The 21,267-nt window shown below is 42.4% G+C and overlaps 1 protein-coding gene across 3 annotated transcripts in view; it reads left to right on the forward strand.

Moving 5' to 3' along the window:
* arid4b (AT-rich interaction domain 4B) overlaps positions 1 to 21,267 on the forward strand; it is a 240,505-nt gene that overhangs the window by 7,725 nt on the left and 211,513 nt on the right. For all 3 annotated transcript variants that reach the window (XM_045702251.2, XM_045702252.2, XM_045702253.2), the window contains exon 2: positions 3,305 to 3,358. In XM_045702251.2, the coding sequence (XP_045558207.1) occupies positions 3,353 to 3,358 (6 nt within the window). In that variant the 5' untranslated portion in view covers positions 3,305 to 3,352. The remainder of the gene's footprint in view (positions 1 to 3,304; positions 3,359 to 21,267) is intronic.

Below are 21,267 nucleotides of genomic sequence, written 5' to 3' on the forward strand. Positions count from 1 at the left end.
ACACATATATATATATATATATATATATATATATATATATACACACACACACATATATATATATATATATATGTGTGTGTGTGTGTGTGTGTGTATATATATACATACATACATACATATATATATATTCTTGAAAGATTCTTGAAAGATTCTTGAAAGTAGCTACACTTTGCCTTGATGACAGCTTTGCACACTCTTTGCATACTCTCAACCAGTCTCACGAGGTAGTCACGTGGAATGCATTTCAATTAACAGGTGTGCCTTGTTAAACGTTAATTTGAATGAATTTCTTTGCTTAATGTGTTTGAGCCAATCAGTTGTGTTGTGACAAGGTAGGGGTGGTATACAGAAGATAGCCCTATTTGGTAAAAGACCAAGTCCATATTATGGCAAGAACAGCTCAGATAAGCAAAGAGAAATGACAGTCCATCATTACTTTAAGATATGAATGTCAGTCAATCTGGAACATGTCCAGAACTTTGAAAGTTTCATCAAGTGCAGTTGCAAAAACCATCAAGCACTATGATGAAACTGGCTCTCATGAGGACCGCCACAGGAAAGGAAGACCCAGAGTTACCTCTGCTCCAGAGGATAAGTTCATTAGAGTTACCAGCCTCAGAAATTGCAGCCCAAATAAATGCTTCACAGAGTTCAAGTAACAGACACATCTCAACATCAACTGTTCAGAGGAGACTGTGTGAATCAGGCCTTCATGGTCAAATTGCTGCAACGAAACCACTACTAAAGCACACCAATAAGAAGAAGATACTTGCTTTGGCCAAGAAACACGAGCATTGGACATTAGACTGGTGGAAATTTGTCCTTTGGTCTGGAGTCCAAATGTGACATTTTTGGTTCCAACCGCCGTGTCTTTGTGAGATGCAGAGTAGATGAATGGATCTCTGCATGTGTGTTTCCCACCGTGAAGCATGGAGGAGGAGGTGTGGGGGTGCTTTGCTGGTGACACTGTCAGTGATTTATTTCGAAATCAGTGCACACTTAACTAGTCTGGCTACCGCAGCATTCTTCAGTGATATGTCATCTCATCGGGTTTGAGCTTAGTGGGACTATCATTTGTTTTTCAACAAGACAATGACCCAACACACCTCCAGGCTGTGTAAGGGCTATTTCACCAAGAAGGAGAGTGATGGAGCTGCATCAGATTACCTGGCTTCCACAATCACCTGACCTCAACCCAATTGAGATGGTTTGGGATGAGTTGGACTGCAGAGTGAAGGAAAAGCAGCCAATAAGTGCTCAGTATATGTGGAAACTCCTTCAAGACTGATGGAAAAGCATTCCAGGTGAAGCTGGTTGAGAGAATGCCAAAGCTGTCACCAAGGGAAAGGGTAGCTACCTTGAAGAATTTAGAATATATTTTGATTTGTTTAAGAGTTTATTTTTTATTACTACATGATTCCATATGTTATTTCATAGTTTTTATGTTTTAACTATTATTCTCGAAAATAGTTTAAAAAAAGAAACCCTTGAATGACTAGGTGTGTCATCTTTTAAGACTTTTAAAGATAAGATATCTGCTAAATGCCTCACGACTGTAGGTATCTCTAGATAAGAGCATCTGCTAAATGACTCACGACTGTAAGTTTCTCTAGATAAGAGCATCTGCTAAATGACTCACGACTGTAAGTTTCTCTAGATAAGAGCATCTGCTAAATGACTCACGACTGTAAGTTTCTCTAGATAAGAGCATCTGCTAAATGACTAAAATATCAATGTAATTAGATCACTACAACAGTGAAGGAGTCACTCTAGTTGTGTGCTAGTAAACAAACACCACAGGACTGAGGACTTCTGTAATGTGATTGGCCTGGTTACTTCTGTAATGTGATTGGCCTGGTTACTTATGTAATGTCATTTGCCTGGGGAGTTCTGTAATGTGATTGGCCTGGGGACTTCTGTAATGTGATTGGCCCGGGGACTTCTGTAATGTGATTGGCCCGGGGACTACCGTAATGTGACGGGCCCGGGGACTACCGTAATGTGACGGGCCCGGGGACTACCGTAATGTGACGGGCCCGGGGACTACCGTAATGTGACGGTCCCGGGGACTACCGTAATGTGACGGTCCCGGGGACTACCGTAATATGCTTGGCCTGGGGACTACCGTAATGTGATTGGCCTGGGGACTACCGTAATGTGACGGGCCTGGGGACTACCGTAATGTGATTGGCCTGGGTACTACCGTAATGTGACGGGCAGAGCATAAAATTTACATTCGACACATGCCAAATGCGGGTATGTTTTGGCATTGTGGGTAAGATGTTTATTTCACCAGCCACATTGGCAGGTGGTCAGAGCTCCACAGCATTTCACTCATATTTGTGAATAAAACTAGTCAAGTATGATCACATTTATAGTAAAACAAATGTGTCGGTAGCTGTTTTCTAAGTACTTCTGCCATTTTTGTTTCATAGCTGGTAAATTAATCACACAAAGTCAAAGAACTACGAATCTTATATCGCCTATCCCACATTACACTGCAACATTTCCTGGATAGGGTCAGTGCGCATGTGAAGAGCTGTTTTGTGTGCTGTAATTTTAGCGGTGAAAAATATTTTGGCAGATTTTAGTGGCCCGAAAAGTAAAATGTATGCCGTGGTGACAGGTGAAATAAAGAAAAGTGTTTATATATTCTCCTAACGTATTGCACAAGTTGACTGCTGGTATTTACTTAAAAAGTAGCTACAAATATTCACATGTATTTAAAAAAAGTCCAAGAAATAGTTTGAACGGTGAAAACCATCCCAATACCATGGTATAACTGCCCAAGTCTTTTTGACAAATCAGAAGTTTCAGAAATAATGTATTGGCAAGCATGCATATCAACTATATGTTTGGATTAATATGCTTTTATACATTTTTGATTTGCAGTGAGTGTGAAACCTCTTTTTAATAAAAACGTGATTCATAGGAACTGTACCAACACTGTCCCAATTTAGTGATTTTTTAAAAAGGGATTTTTAATGTCATATCAAGACTACAAACTTCCTGTTTCCTGATATGACTCTATTATAGCTTGATATCTAGGTAAGATTGTGTGATTTGTGTAAACTAGCCTGAGTGTCAGTCTTCTTGTGGCATAATGCCAACAATGTTTGGCATGACGATGAGTGAAGGATTTGGAATGATGGCTGGACTGGCACTAAGGCTTGTGTATACAGTCCTTCACCTACACAGAAAGGCTATTATACAGAATGTATTATACACAGTTATGGTGGAGTCGGGTCATAAACTGATGTGAGACGACTGACACGGTTTTCAAAACATCAATTTTCATCCACAGAATCGTTACGCTGGTCACTCAAGAGGAGCCCAGAGGACTGGGAAAGAGATGAAGGTAATTCCTATACTCTACACATGATTTTATATGGTTCATTTTAATCTCATTTACTGGGGAGAAGCAACTTGCCGTGTCTTCACGGATGATTTTCATGTCTGAAAAGACCTTTTGTGTATTTGTGAAGTTTAATGATAAATGTCTACATGGGCAGTAATTCATAAAGTAAAATCCTTTCACCACTGTAGACTAAGTAGACTGAAAATCATGAAATATATGAGATTTTCTGTACATTTTTGTAACTTTTTAGCCATTAGTTCTGAAAGCAATGCCAAGATCCTAAAAAGGGCCCCTGAAAATGGTGTAACAATTGTGAACAACGTCATCACGTAATTGCTCTCGTGCCCCTGCAGCTGTGGACAAAGGCAGTAAAAATAAACTCTGTGGTTGTGGGTTCACCCTACAACCTCATTGGACAATGCTGTGCCGATCGAATCCCCACTCCCACTTTAAGCTTGCAACCTCATTGGACATCATTCTTCCGGCCAATCAACATTGTCCCTCAGGCTTGGTTGTGGCTTGTTCATGTTCTACAGACAGGGAGGAGCCTCTTGCGATATGGATATTTGTATTTCTATTTTTTATATATATATGTAATAATGACAATTACAACAATACTGAATGAACAATGAACACTTTTATTTTAACTTAATTTAATACATCAATAAAATCAATTTAGCCTCAAATAAATAATGAAACATGTTCAATTTTGTTTAAATAATGCACAAACAAAGTGTTGGAGAAGAAAGTAAAAGTGCAATATGTGCCATGTAAAAAAGCTAACGTTTAAGTTCCTTGCTCAGAACATGAGAACATATGAAAGCTGGTGGTTCCTTTTAACATGAGTCTTCAATATTCCCAGGTAAGAAGTTTTAGGTTGTAGTTATTATAGGAATTATAGGACTATTTCTCTCTCTACCATTTGTATTTCATATACCTTTGACTATTGGATGTTCTTATAGGCACTTTAGTATTGCCAGCCTAATCTCGGGAGTTGATAGGGTTGAAGTCATAAACAGCGCTGTGCTTCAAGCATTGCTAAGAGCTGCTGGCAAACGCAGTAAAGTACTGTTTGAATGAATGCTTACGAGCCTGCTGCTGCCTACCATCACTCAGTCAGACTGCTCTATCAAATCATAGACTTAATTATAACATAATAACACACAGAAATACGAGCCGTAGATCATTAATATGGTCAAATCCGGACACTATCCATTTCGTTAACAAAACGTTTTTTCTTTCAGTGAAATACAGAACCGTTCCTTATTTTATCTAACGGGTGGCATCCATAAGTCTAAATATTGCTGTTAGATTGCACAACCTTCAATGTTATGTCATAATTACGTAAACTTCTTGCAAATTAGTTTGCAATGAGCCAGGCGGCCCAAACTGTTGCATATACCCTGACTCTGCGTGCAATGAATGCAAGAGAAGTGACACAATTTCCCTAGTTTAATATTGCCTGCTAAGATGAATTTCTTTTAAGTAAATATGCAGATTTAAAAAATATATACTTCTGTATATTGATTTTAAGAAAGGCATTGATGTTTATGGTTAGGTACAGTCGTGCAACGATTGTGCTTTTTTAGCAAATGCTCTTTTGTTAAATCATCCCCCGTTTGGCGAAGTTGGCTGTCTTTGTTAGGAAGAAATAGTATTCACACAGTTCGCAACGAGCCAGGCGCCCCAAACTGCTGCATATACCTTGACTCTGTTGCAGAGGTGACACATTTTCCCTAGTTAAAAGAAATTCATGTTAGGAGGCAATATTAACTAAATATGCAGGTTTAAAAATATATACTTGTGTATTGATAAGAAGGGTGTTGATGTTAATGGTTAGGTACTGTCACGGTTGTCGTAAGGAGAGGACCAAAATGCGGCAGGGAAGTGTATACTCATCTTCTTTATTATGGACAAAGAAGGAAAAACCAAAATAAACACGTATACAAAAAACACAAACGAACTAGATAGTCTTGTCAGGCACACACAGCAAAACAAGAAACAATCTCCCACAAACACTAAACCAAACACATACCCATATATAGAACTCTCAATCAGAGGCAACTAGAAAACACCTGCCTCCAATTGAGAGTCCAACCCCAATTAACTAGACATAGATATACAACTAACCAGAAAGAACATAGAAATACTAACACAGAACATAAACCCGGAACTAACTAACCAAACACCCTACTAAATAAACCACCACCCCGAACCACATAAACAAAATACCCTCTGCCACGTCCTGACCAAACTACAATTACAAATAATCCCTAATACTGGTCAGGACGTGACAGGTACACATTGGTGCAACGACAGTGCTTTTTTTCGCGAATGCACTTGTTAAATCACCCGTTTGGCGAAGTAGGCTGTGATTCAATGATAAATTAACAGGCACCGCATCGATTATATGCAACGCAGGACAAGCTAGATAAACTAGTAAAATCATCAACCATGTGTAGTTAACTAGTGATTATGTTAAGATTGATTGTTTTTTATAAGGTAAGTTTAATGCTATCTAGCAACTTGCTCCTTGCTGCACTCGCATAACAGGTAGTCAGCCTGCCACACAGTCTCCTCGTGGAGTGCAATGTAATCGGCCATAATCGGTGTCCAAAAATGCCGATTACAGATTGTTATGAAAACTTGAAATCGGCCCTAATTAATCGGCCATTCCGATTAATCGGTCGACCTCTAATATGCAGGATATGGATATGCAGGATATGGATATGCAATTTGGATTGAAATGTAATTGTGCAGCCCTACATGAATGTCATGCTACTTGAAAGTCGAGTAATGATTATACAGAGCATTCAGGAAGTAATCAGACCCCTTTTTCCACATTCTGTTACATTGCAGCCTTATTGTAAAATGTGTGTTTTCCCCCTCAGCAATCTACACACAATACCCGTAATGACAAAGCAAAAACTGTTTTTTGTTTTGTTTATGTATGCACATTTATTTATTTGGCTGTAATCGCTGCCAAAGGTGCTTCAACAAAGTACTGAGTAAAGGATCTGAATACTTATGGAAATTGAATATTTCAGTTTTATATATATATATATATATATATATAAAACTGGGTATGACGCTACAAACTTGGCACACCTGTATTTGGGGAGTTTCTCCCATTCTTCTCTGCAGATCCTCTCAAGCTCTGTCAGGTTGGATGGGGAGCGTCGCTGCACAGCTATTTCCAGAGCTGTATGACCACACTAAGTGTACTATTTGTTTCGTAAATTGAGTATATAGTATGCTTATTAGTCATAGTATGGATATAGTTAGTGTGCCAAACGTTCCCGGATGTTGTACTAAATTTGCCAAAATATGAAGTGTACAAGTAGTGGACACTATTTCCCGTGCTTTTAGTGCCCAAAATACAATTCTTCAGAAAATGGGCGTGGCTTCAACGTTTTCAGATTTCAAGAAAATGCCGAAAAATATGCAACCGATGTCTGACGAGAGCGGATACATACATACATACATACATAATACATACATGCATAATTCATACATGCATAATACATAATACATACATAATACATACATAATTATGACAAATGTTGAGCAATGTAATAAAGTAATGACTTTTCAAATTAGTTACGTTACACGTTATGTGGGCTGACAATTTGTTAGCTACGCTGTCCTTACGAACCACATAGCATATCATTACAGCAGTATGTACCGGTATGTTAGCTACGCTGTCCTTACGAACCGCATAGCATATCATTACAGCAATATGTACCGGTATATTAGCTACGCTGCCCTTACGAACCACATAGCATATCATTACAGCAGTATGTACCGGTATGTTAGCTACGCTGTCCTTACGAACAACACAGCATATCATTACAGCAGTATGGACCGGTATGTTAGCTACGCTGTCCTTACGAACCGCATAGCATATCATTACAGCAGTATGTACCGGTATGTTAGCTACGCTGTCCTTACGAAACACATAGCATATCGATACAGCAGTATATACCGGTATGTTAGCTACGCTGTCCTTACGAACCACATAGCATATCATTACAGCAGTCATCAGTATGTACGTTACTGGTAAGTTAGCTAGCTACCTAACGTTAGTTGGCTACAAATACATCGGACTTGCATGTATATTAACTATATATAATGCTTAGCTAAGTGGTATAGTCGTTGTGCGTTCTCAATGGTCATTGTTAATTCGCTCTGGCTATCTTCTCCGATTTCAGAGACTCGTCTAAGTGTGCCAGAGCGCAGAATAACTGATGAATTCATGAACGCTCAACACCCCGTTGAATATGGCCGGTGTCAGTAAACGTCGGTAAAAAAATATTAATTAAATTGTTGCCAGCAGCACAGTTACAGTCACCAATGCTCTGGATAACATGAAAACAGCCTAACCAGCTCTGCTAGGGAGAGTAACATGGTCAGAGTGAGGTGTTCTCTCATTTGTTTCTGGAAGTAGCTAGCAAGTTAGCCAGTTAGCTTGGGTGCTTGACTTTCGTTGTGAGGAGATCAACCCTACTCCTCCGCCAGAGCGTCTAGTGTGCGCGCTGAACCTCTCCGAGAGTGAAGCGCTATGAATTTATGAGCCCCCCCCCAGAGCGCAGTTAAACAACCAGAGCACAGTCATAAAATGTCTAGCTAGTAATTTGTTATGCTAACTAGCTAGCCAGAGGTTGCATAGCAACAGCATCAACTTCCCGGTAGACGGGCGACGCACCAAGTATACTCAACTGAAAGGATACTGTTTGTTTACAGCATACTGAAATGAACGAATAGTATGTAGTATATACTATGTTAGTATGGGTATTCGAACACCGCTCAGGTCTCTCCAGAGATGTTCGATCAGGTTCAAGTCCGGGCTCTGGCTGGACTTTTTATCATTGTTGTGGCCTTTTAGTTCATGGCCTGATTTTTAACCCTCATTCTATTTATTCAAATTGATTCTTACGTCAAGAAGTCTTTTTTTTATTGTGCACAAGGTAACAGCCAACATCATCATACATTCTATCAAGACTGGGCTGTTTGTGGGGCGGGGGAGGATCTGGGGGTTCTACTGGGCTGTTTGTGGGGCGGGGGAGGATCTGGGGGTTCTACTGGGCTGTTTGTGGGGCGGGGGAGGATCTGGGGATTCTACTGGGCTGTTTGTGGGGTGGGGGAGGATCTGGGGGTTCTACTGGGCTGTTTGTGGGGCGGGGGAGGATCTGGGGGTTCTACTGGGCTGTTTGTGGGGCGGGGGAGGATCTGGGGGTTCTACTGGGCTGTTTGTGGGGCGGGGGAGGATCTGGGGGTTCTACTGGGCTGTTTGTGGGGCGGGGGAGGATCTGGGGGTTCTACTGGGCTGTTTGTGGGGCGGGGGAGGATCTGGGGATTCTACTGTATTTTCTAGTTCATATACTACTCTGTTGTAGCTTTTACTTTGTGTTGTGACTGACAGCCCAGTGTTGTTTCTATGGTAACCGTCTCTGCAGACTTTTGCCTACCTGCAGGATATGTCCCAGTTTCTTGTTTGGTGTCTGATATGAGAGTAAAGGAGTGAGTTTAATATGGAGAACTATAGGTCTGTCCTTTTTGGATATTACATTGTGAGTAGGGGCAATCAGAAACTTATGTGACATGTATGATGTGAGTAGTGCTGCACGGTTTCCTTTCTCAGTGTGAAATAATGTTGAAACGATTCTCCGTTCTCACAAGATGCTCACATGGAACAGAAAACAGTAGGACTAGTACCGTTGCTGAATTCATTGTTTTTCCATTTCAAGCATCGTAACAGCATTAATGAAATTAATGAATTTTAATAAAGGTTATATAAAATAATGAAATGAATAACAACACATTTTCCACATTTCTTATCGTGTGGGAAAAGGTCTGAACACAGTCATGCCATTGCCAAGGTAACCCCCTGGTGGGTTAGTCGTAGTGAGTGGTGTTGAAGTGACTCCAGCCTGGCCTAGTGGACAAAGAGCTGGCATATTTCGTCCTTGAGAACTTCTATGGAATGGAAGGAGGGCTTCAGCTAAGGCCGTGGTGGTCACGTTATTTTGTCAGCCGGTGATTTGTTAATCAAATAACTGTCGGGTCTCACGCTAATTGACCATTAATTAACATAAACACATTTAGCATCTCCTGCCTTCGCACACAGCCCTAGAAGCCACTGATGCAGACCTTTGGAACATCTACATTTAACAAAAAAAAAGTATAATAAATCCATGATTTATTTTAGACTGTTGTAAAGAATCATGATAAGAAAATGTAGTCTATTCCAGATGAACAGAATAGTTGAGTTGTCCTGATGTGGCTATGCCAAATGGCTGTTGCCGGCGCTACTTCATTTAGCAGACCAACTGATCCACGGCATGAACCTTATCCTCACACCAACGAGATCTAGGATCCAAATTCACTGCGTGTCTGCCTTGATGTTCATAAAACTCCATGGAGATCTAGGATCCAAATTCACTGCGTGTCTGCCTAAGGGCTGGGCGGTATACCGTATTTTATGATATACAGGTATGTAACGGCCGTCGTTAGAGAAAGACCAAGGTGCAGCGGAGGATGTGTTCATCTTGAATGAATTTTAATACAAAAAAGAGAACACTTGACAAAATAAACAAAATGACAGCCGACAGTTCTGTCAGGTACTAACAACGAAACAGAAAGCACTAAACAGAAACAATCCCCCACAAAACCCAAAGGAAAAACAGGCTCCTTATGTGTGACTCCCAATCAGCAACAACGAACTACAGCTGTGCCTGATTGGGAGCCACACACGGCCCAAAACAAAGAAATACAAAAACATAGAAAAATGAACATAGAACGCCCACCCAATGTAACACCCTGGCCTAACCAAAATAAAGAACAAAAACCCCTCTCTATGGCCAGGGCTTTACAGTACCCCCCCCCCCCCAAACGTGTGGACTCTGGCCGCAAAACCTGACTCTGAAGGGGAGGGTCCGGGTGGGCCTCCTTACAGCGGCGGCTCAGGTGCGGGACGTGGCCTCCGCTCCACCCTCGGCGTCGCCCACTTAGGTGGCGCCCCTGGCCGCGCCGGAGGACTGGTGGGCGATTCTGGCTGCGCCCGGCTGGCGGGCCACCCTGGCTGCGCCCTGCTGGCGGGCGACCCTGGCTGCGCCCGGCTGGCGGGCGTCCCTGGCTGCGCCTGGCTGGCGGGCGTCCCTGGCTGCTCCGGGTTGGCGGGCGGCTCCGGCCCAGGATTCACCAGGCTGGGGAGACATGAAGGAGGCCTGGCCCTGGGCACAGGCACAGGACTCACCAGGCTGGGGAGACATGAAGGAGGCCTGGCCCTGGGCGCAGGCACAGGACTCACCAGGCTGGGGAGACATGAAGGAGGCCTGGCCCTGGGCGCAGGCACAGGACTCACCAGGCTGGCGGGCGGCTCCGGACAGGCGGGCGGCTCTGGCGGCTCCGGACAGGCGGGCGGCTCTGGACTGGCGGGCGGCTCTGGCGGCTCCGGACTGGCGGGCTGCTCTGGCGGCTCCGGACTGGCGGGCGGCTCCGGACTGGCGGGCGGCTCCGGACTGGCGGGCGGCTCTGGCGGCTCTGGACTGGCGGGCGGCTCCGGACTGGCGGGCGGCTCTGGCGGCTCTGGCCCAGGACTCACCAAGCTGGGGAGACATGAAGGAGGCCTGGCTCTGGGCGCAGGCCTGGACTCACCAGGCTGGGGTGACCCACAGGAGGCCTGGTCCTGGGAGGAGGCACAGGATAAACCAGGCTGGAGCGACCCACTGGAGGCCTGGTCCGAGGAGGAGGCACAGGATAAACCGGGCTGTGGGGGAGCACTGGATTTCTGATGCGTAGGCTTGGCACCCAAACTCCAGGCTGAATGCCCACTTTTGCCCGGCACGGGCGGAGCGCAGGCATTGGGCGAACTGAACCCTCCCAGCGCCCTGGAGACACAGTGCGCAGAGCCGGCGCAGGATAGCCTGGACCGAAACGGCGCACTGAAGACCAGACACGCTGAGCTGACACAATCCGTCCTGGCTCGATGCCTGCTCTCGCATGGCACTTGCGGGGGGCTGGCATGTAGCGCTCCGGGCTATCAACGCGTACTGGGGACACCGTGCGCTTTACCGCATAACACGGTGCCTGACCAGTACTGCGCTGCCTCCTGTAAGCACGGGGAGTTGGCCCAGAATTAAATCCTGGCTCTGCCACACTCCCCGTGTGCCCCCATTTGGGGGGGCTGCCTCTCGTGCCTGTTGCGCTCCCTCGCTTTGTACCAGCGCCTCTCAGCTATCGCCGCCTTGATCTCCCACTGCGGGCGGCGATACTCCCCAGCCTGAGCCCACGGTCCACCTCCATCGAGCAATTCCTCCCATCTCCAGGAATCCTGAACGCACCTCTCCATCTCCTCCAAAGTCCATGAGTCCATATCTCCCCTCTCCTGGTGCTTCTCCTTCCTCCGCTGCCTGGTCCGTTTTTGGTGGGGGATTCTGTAACGGCCGTCGTTAAAGAAAGACCAAGGTGCAGCGGAGGATGTGTTCATCTTGAATGAATTTTAATACAAAAAAGAGAACACTTGACAAAATAAACAAAATGACAGCCGACAGTTCTGTCAGGTACTAACAACAAAACAGAAAGCACTAAACAGAAACAATCCCCCACAAAACCCAAAGGAAAAACAGGCTCCTTATGTGTGACTCCCAATCAGCAACAACGAACTACAGCTGTGCCTGATTGGGAGTGTCATGACGTTGGCCTGTGGGTAAGGTTTATGACCCCCCCCCCCCCCCCCCCATAAATACCTTTCTCCCTTCCCCTCTCTGAATCTACTGAAGGACTTGAATAGCCTGTGTTAAATATAGAGAGTCTGGGAACATCAAACAAATGGGGAAAGGAACCATATTTTGTTAATAAAACCAGTTGGAAATATGCTTGATCAAATCAAATCAAATCAACAAAATTTTTTATTATTATTATTATTTATTATTTTTTTGATAACGTAATGAGTATGTATTTCATTTCAGTTGTCATCTGAGACATTAAGATTGATGACAGGACGACATAAACTGTACCTGAGAAAGTATACGCCCTCTAGTTATCAGAGTCACATGGAATTGTTATGCAATTGAAATGTTTGATATTGAAATTGTTTGTTAGGAGATGAAATATAATTTTAGCTTCCAAATGAGAGATTTGGGTTTTCATAAGGAAAGTGCCCTGCTTGGTCAGTGGCCCAACCCTGTGAAGAGACAGGGGTTATAAACGATGAAACACCTCCCTCCCCCTCTCCACTATATAAGCCTTTGACGAAAAGATAACCAGGTTGTTCCAGTACGGGAGGTCTGCAGCCTCTACGTTAGAAGGACACACATGTCAAGTACAGAACTAAGCCAACCTCGGCGTGAGCTTTGGTGGCGAATGGTATGAACTTTGAGCTTATTCACTACAGAAGTGACACTTCCTAGCCGTTGCGTTAGCAGCGGCCGCTGTGGACGTGGGTTAGGAAAGGACGGACGACGGATCCAGTCTAACAGACAGACGAAGATACCACCACGTATCCAATTGACCACCATTGACATTCTTCCGAAAACAGGGAGATCTGTTGGCCAACCCGGCCAGCATCTACGACCAATCTACCGAAGCGCAGCTCAGAGTAAATATTTATTGCATTTTCCTTTTCCAAATGGGCGGTAATTTAGAATGCATAAGATAATGTATTTACGATAGCATAGCTGCTGTTTCTCTGTTCCTAAATCTTCCCGCTCTTTCATTCAAGCCCAACCCCCTTTCCTTTGTGTAACCAGCTTTCATACAGGTTCCGTCCACCAGGACGTTTTCTGTATGACATCATTGTATTCTGTGTATTTGTAATTCTGTGTGATTAGTTTAGGTATTTAGTAAATAAATAATTAAACCCAATTTTGTATTGCTGATTCAACTTGTTAGCCAGGGTTCGTGAAGATAACCAAGAATTTACAACTTTCATTATGAGACTGAAAATAAGACAAGGGTTAATATTGACTGCTATCGATGTAAAATATTACAAAGTATTTTAAGAGTTTATTCGGAAGATAACGGCTCTATAAACGTTCTTCCGTGGTGCTCCGACTTTCTAGTTAATTACATTTACATGATTAGCTTAATCAGGTAATATTAATTACAGAGAAATCATTTTATAAGTTAGCATGTCATATCACTTAATCCGGCATAGCCAAAGACACGACAGGAGCCACACACGGCCCAAAACAAAGAAATACAAAAACATAGAAAAATGAACATAGAACGCCCACCCAATGTAACACCCTGGCCTAACCAAAATAAAGAACAAAAACCCCTCTCTATGGCCAGGGCGTTACAAGGTATTGATGCAGGGGACCGGTTTGGGTTTTTACTTTACCTTCTATACCGGTATTTGAATTTTTGGTTTGTTAAATGTGATACGCCATGTTTTAATGTCAATTTGTATAGTTTACTTCGCTACTTGAGTCCTCTCTCTACACTCTTTCTCTCCGTGCCACTTTCCACACAGACCTCGCCACGCCACGTCATTCAAGGAGCGCATTTAATGTTCCTCAACCACGAGACACTTGCGTTCAGTCTGCAGGGTCAATGCATCACATGCACCAATGTTGACGACAACGAGGCTGTTTGCACTTTGCTTCTTAATATAAATCCACTAGCGTTCTATAATGACACTACTAGTTTGTGTTTCTTACCTCAGCAAACAGCTAGTTTGTCTTTCCTTAGCAAGTTGCCCTAAATCTTGTGAGATGCTAATTGTTAGCCGCTAATGCTAATAGCTAATAGCTAATAGCTAGCTAATACAGCCTGATAATACCAGTGAAGGTGTAGACCTAAATTAGCATGCTGTTTGTGCAACAGTATCTTCTAAATCAAAGAGGAATATGCAAAGCAAGAATGTTAGCTACATGAAGTAGCTAAGAGAAAACATGCAATGTAGCCAAAGCTTATAGGGTCCCCTAGGAAACACTTATCAACACTTTACTTCCTACCCTGTCACAATAACTCCTCCCTGGCATTTAATTTGTTGTCATCTCAAACACTGTATTCAAAGTGCCCACTACTATAGTCTAACTATAGAATTAGAATAGTCATAATATTTCCATGATTCCAACAGTTTTGCTCTAATTCGCAAGTCAAATCGCAATTGCAATATTTGGTTAAAAGTAAGTCCTAGATGATTTGCCCATATTGTGCAGCCCTGTGTGGCAGTGTGGAAATTATCTCTATTGAGCAGTGGCGTAAAGTACTTAATTAAAAATACTTTCAAGTTCTACTTAAGTAATATGTTTGGTATCTGTACTTTACCTTCTTTTTTTTTTGACAACTTTTACTATGCTACATTCCTTGAGAAAATACTGTAATTTTTACTCCATACATTTTCCATGACACCGAAAGTAGTCGTTACATTTTGAATACTTAGCAGGACAGGAAAATGGTCCAATTCACACACTTATCAAGAGAACATCCCTGGTCATCCCTACTGCCTCTGATCTGGTGGACTCACTAAACAGAGAACATCCCTGGTCATCCCTACTGCCTCTGATCTGGAGGACACACTAAACAGAGAACATCCCTGGTCATCCCTACTGCCTCTGATCTGGAGGACACACTAAACAGAGAACATCCCTGGTCATCCCTACTGCCTCTGATCTGGAGGACTCACTAAACAGAGAACATCCCTGGTCATCCCTACTGACTCTGATCTGGAGGACACACTAAACAGAGAACATCCCTGGTCATCCCTACTGACTCTGATCTGGAGGACACACTAAACAGAGAACATCCCTGGTCATCCCTACTGCCTCTGATCTGGAGGACACACTAAACAGAGAACATCCCTGGTCATCCCTACTGCCTCTGATCTGGAGGACACACTAAACAGAGAACATCCCTGGTCATCCCTACTGCCTCTGATCTGGAGGACTCACTAAACAGAGAACATCCCAGGTCATCCCTACTGCCTCTAATCTGGAGGAATCACTAAACACAAATGCTTTGTTTGTAAATGATGTCTGAGTGTTGGAGTGTTCCCCTGGCTATCTGTAAATAATGTCTGAGTGTTGGAGTGTTCCCCTGGCTATCTGTAAATTATGTTGGAGTGTTCCCTTGGCTATCCGTAAATAAAATGGTGCCATCTGTTGCTTGCTTAATAGAAGGAATTTGATTATTACTACAAATAAAAGATGATCACCACTCCACAATGGTTCTGGTTTAGTAAAGTTAGATCAAGGTTGAATAAATTTCTGGCAAGATCATAATGATTCATTAGTATTTTCCATTACAGAACCAAATATAATAGCATATTAGACCTATGTTACACCAACAACTCATTTCTTATCTATAGCTGAATAGTAAATAAAATCCTCATGCTCCCCAAAACCCAACAGCGTGCTCCACTAGGCCAGAGATATATGCTTTGATTAAAACAACCTATTGGTTAACACCATCTGATCTGATCACTAAACAGTCATTCAATAAGATATACATGCATATTTCTAGTGAAACTGATTGCGATCAAATGATTGACATGTAGACGCAGTTTGGATATCATTCCGCTAAAACGTGAAGAATTACAATTGACAGTGATGGGCTGGAGGGGGCACACTGGGGGGGGGGGGGGGGCACACTGGGGGGGGGGGGGGGACGAACACTGGGGGGGCACACTTGTTGAAGTGAGGTATGATTACCTTGGTGTTTGGGCAGATGTTGCTAATTGGAGGATTTAGTTTTATGCGTAGGCCTATTCTACAGTGGTATTCAGTAGGCTACATCTGTCGGGAAACAAACGTTGAGAAATTATCTCATAATCCATTTTTATTGCTACCTCACTTTAAAAAAAAATTGCACTACACCATTTTTTAAAGGGAAAGTTGACGCGTGAACAGCGCACCTTTCGACTGCTTGGATTATTTTGGACGAACATGCAAAGATAAACCAATCACTTCAAAAAGTAGGTTCACAATCAGATAAACATCATGACTGGTTGTGTTCATGCCACATAACATTTTTATTCATTTTTACAGTTAAATGATGTCTTGACTATAAAAACCATAGAAAGAAAACGTGCTCCCCTATAGAAATCAAATGCCTGGTTTAGTCCCGGCTACACGCAGTAGGCCAAAAAGATTACATCTACATGGGAGTAAAATATCAACATAATATTGTGATGTGTAACTGTATACAAGCTCTGTCAGGTTGGATGGGGAGCGTCGCTGCACAGCTGTTGTCAGGTCTCTCCAGAGATGTTCGATCGGGTTCAAGTCCGGGCTCTGGCTGGGCCACTCAAGGATGTTCAGAGACTTGTCCCGAAGCCACTCCTGCGTTGGCTTGGCTGTGTGCTTAGGGTTGTTGTCCTGTTGGAAGGTGAACATGTTCATCTTTGCCCAGATCCTAACTAGTCTCCCAGTCCCTGCCACTGAAAACACCCCCACAGCATGATGCTGCCACCTCCATGCTTCACTGTTGGTATGGTCCCATGTTTCTTTCAGAAGTGACGCTTGGCATTCAGGCCAAAGAGTGATTGCTCAGTTTGGCCGGGCGGCCAGCTCTTAGAAGAGTCTTGGTGGTTCCAAACTTATTCCATTTAACCTGTCTGGGAACGTGGGACGCCACCCTAGTCAACAGCCAGTGGAATCGCGTCGCGCGAAATACAAATACCTCTATATGCTATAACTTCAATTTCTCAAACATATGACTATTTTACACCATTTTATAGATATGAATTGAATTGAACCACGTTGTCCGATTTCAAAAAGGCTTTACAGCAAAAGCAAAACATTAGATTATGTTAGGAGAGTACCCTGCCAAAAAAAAAATCACACTGCCATTTTCAAAGCAACTAGCATGCATCACAAATACCCAAAACACAGCTAAATGCAGCACTAACCTTTGACAATCTTCATCAGATGACACTCCTAGGACATCATGTTACATAATACATGCATTTTTTGTTTGATAAAGTTCATATTTATATATAAAAACAGCATTTTACATCGGCGTGTGACGTTCATAAAATATTTTCCCTCAAATGCTTCCGGTGAATCAGCGCTACAATTGACAAAATTACTATTCGAAAACATTGTTAAAATGTAATATTGTCATTCAAAGAATTATAGATTAACATCTCGTGAATGCAACCGCATTGCCAGATTTAAAAATAACTTTACTTGGAAATCACACTTTGCAATAAATGACGTGGTATGCTCAGAAAAATAGGCTAGGCGATACATGTTAGCGCCATCTTGGAACCATCTAAAATCAAATATACTATTGTAAATATTCCCTTACCTTTGATTATCTTCATCAGAAGGCACTTCAAGGAATCCCAGGTCCACAACAAATGTAGTTTTGTTCGGAAAAAGTTAATAATTTATGTCCCAATAGTTCCTTCTTGTTAGCGCGTTCCGAAGGCTACTCATAATGTACTGAAGCACGCGGGACTTGTCACGAATGTGCAAAAAAATATATATTTACGTTCGTTCAAACATGTCAAACGTTGTATAACATAAATCTTTAGGGCCTTTTTCAACCAGAGCTTCAATAATATTCAAGGCGGACGATTGCATTGTCTTACTAAACGTTTCGGAACAAAAGGGTTCCCATGGGCGCCCGCGTCATAGTAGTAATGGCCCTCCCCCTGTGACCAACTTCCCAAGCCTCTCTTTGGGTCAGTTTCTACCATAGAAGACTCAAACCACTTTGTAAAGACTGTTGACATCTAGTGGAAGCCTTAGGAAGTGCTAAATGATTAATAAGTCCCTGTGTGTTTCAATGGCAAAGGCTTGAAAGTGATTCCACACATCAGATTTCCACTTCCTGTTAGGATTTGTCTCAGGGTTTTGACTGCCATATGAGTTCTGTTATACTCACAGACACCATTCAAACAGTTTTAGAAACTTTAGAGTGTTTTCTATCCAAATCTACTAATTATATGCATATTCTAGTTACTGGGCAGGAGTAGTAACCAGATGAAATCGGGTACGTTTTTTATCCGGCCATGCAAATACTGCCCCCTATCCCCAACAGGTTAAGAATGATGGAGGCCACTGTGCTCTTCGGGATCTTCAATGCGGCAGGTAGCCTAGTGGTTAGAGCATTGGGCCAGTAACCGAAAGGTTGCTGGATTGAATCCCCGAGCTGACAAGGTAAAATCTGTCGTTATGCCCCTGAACAAGGAAGTTAACCCACTGTTCCCCGGTAGGCCGTCATTGTAAATAAGAATTTGTTCTTAACTGACTTGCCTAGTTAAATAAAGGTAAACAAATAAATAAATTCTGCAGACATTTCTTGGTACCCTTCCCCAGCTCTGTGCCTAGACACAATCCTGTCATGGACCTCTACGGACATGTCCTTTGACCTCATGGCTTGGTTTTTGCTCTGGCATGCACTGTCAACTGTGGGCCCTTATATAGACAGGTCTGTGCCTTTTCAAAATTATTTTCAATCAATTAAGTTTACCACAGGTGGACTCCAATCAAGTTGTAGAAACATCTCAAGGATAGCCAATGGAAACAGGATGAGCCTGAGCTTAATTTTGATTCTTATAGCAAAGGGTCTGAATACCTATGTAAATAAGGAGTTTTTTTAATTTGTGTTTCTTTACCTGTTTTGGCTTTGTCATGATGCGGTATTGTGTGTAGATTGCTGAGGATTTTTTTATTTATTTAATCCATTTTAGAATAAGGCTGTAAAGTAGCAAAATGTGGAAAAAGTCAAGGGGTCTGAATAATTTCCAAAGGTACTGTATATCATGGGTTGGAGGGAGGCAGTCTTCAGTCTTCAGAACTGGATAATAATTGCTTCCGGCCTTGTTCCCTCATCCTCTCTTAATATTGTTTGTTCTGTCTCTGTGATTGAGAATAGCCTATGCCTAAGGCCTTATAGACTCACACTTTTCATTCTTGTTTTATTAATTTTTTGAAAGTGGCAGCTTTAGGAAAGCACCTTCTTAGGCTTTTTGAATATTTAGAAAATAGATGTAACTTGATTTAAAGTCTGTTTATTGTTTTGTTTTCAACCTCTATTCTGCCCTGCAGGATCATTTATTTCTTAATACGTTTAAAGTTGGTTAATGTCGTTAGATCTTTCTATATTGATTCATTTTCTTTATTATTAATCCCCTTGAATTTTTTATAAACTACTTTTTAAGATGGAACTCCACACGTTTGACATGCATCTCTCCCAGAGAGAGAGAAAGAATATTTTCTGACTGGACATTTTGCTCTGCTTTGGTGGAATTCTCCGTTCTGTCTAGACTACATTCCTCTCTTGCGTTCTGTATACATCACGATGGCTGTCAATCACCGTCGATAGATGGTACTATCATAATATCGCCCAACCCTAGTGGGGAGTACAGGACGCCCCCCTCCTTCACCCCTGAAGCCCATCTGGGTCGTTCTACCTCACAAAGCACAAGAGGATTTCGACCCCCACAATCTCAGATTATTATGAAATCGTTTCTGTTAGAATGTAAGAAGATTAGCATTCCTGCAGCTTTATTTTGTTGAATATAATTTGATCTCTGAGAAAGTAAGCTAATTGGTTGCATTCAAATTCACCATTTTTAATTTATAGGATTCATATAATGTTGAACTAATATAGAATCTACCGTCCGATTTGGACCGAACAATGAAGGTTTGTGCTTTTATTATGTAGAGTTGTGAAAGTTGTCAGGATGTCGATGGATGGATCAGTGAGTGATTGTGTCCGTCTGGCTGTCATTGGATTGTTTCTGAGTTGGCAGGGTTGTGGAAGTAGGTAGGTGCCAAGTGTGTGCCACTCCAAGACAAATGGCACCCGATTCCCTATATAGTGCATTACTTGTGGCCAGGGCGACCAGTAGCGTACTATATAGGCAATAGGGTGTGAACTCGGGTCAAAGGTATTAACCTCTTAGATGTAAAGTCCCCTGTTTAGAGGACCTGCATGGTTCTGGTACCGGTTTCCGATCGACATATTCTCTTACAAAACGATCTGTGGACACCGTAGATGGAAATGGCTTGCGTTGAGTGATAGCCCTGGTTCCCACAGACACAGAGTATCTGTATCTGAGCCTTTGTGAAGGATGTGAAATCCGACACCACTTGAAGCTAGGATGGCCCTCCTGCTATTTCATTTGCTCTTCCGACTGTCAATCAACTCCTGGCTGAACTCTACATCCCAGCCACTGACAAAGCCTCCAATGTTTACATCAGTAGTGCAGCAGGAGAGAGTGGTTTCATCACGGCAGCACATTCAGAGATCGATTTATAGCCATTACTCAAAAAAAATAATTCATAGATTTTTAAACCAAACACACTTTTTGATTGTCATAGACAGACAATAATAATATGTGATGAAAGGTGAGTTCCTAACGAGTTCAGGAAGCCAAGTTAGAGCTCTGTGTGACGTTCACAGCTGTGGGGGCAGACGTTTTGATCAAGAGAGACCTTTTCGAAAATATGCACATGTTATTTAACACTAAACATACAAATATATATTTCACAATTATAAGGAAAGTTAAATCTTATAGTTAGTTTTATAATTGGATTATTCTATATTTGGAAAGCATATGTAATTTCAAGCCTTATTCATACAGTTTTGTTGAATAGGAATTATACCAAACAAAAATATATACGCAACATGTAAAGTGTTGTTTCATGAGATAAAATAAAATGTTTAAGAAATGTTCCATGCTCACAAAAAAAAGCTTATTTCTCTCAAATGTTGTTCACAAATTAGTTTACATCCCTGTTAGTGAGCATTTCTCCTTTGTCAAGATAATCCATCCACCTGACTGGTGTGGCATATCAAGAAGCTGATTTAAACAGCACGATCATTACACAGGTGCACCTTGTGCTGGGGGACAATAAAAGGCCACTCTAAAAATGTGAAGATTTTTCACACAACACAATGCCATACATGTCTCAAGTTTTGAGGAAGTGTACAACATTTTGACCATG

This window comes from Salmo salar, chromosome 19, assembly GCF_965601325.2.
Source record: "Salmo salar chromosome 19, fSalSal1, whole genome shotgun sequence".
In the NCBI taxonomy this organism is placed as follows: Eukaryota; Metazoa; Chordata; class Actinopteri; order Salmoniformes; family Salmonidae; genus Salmo; species Salmo salar.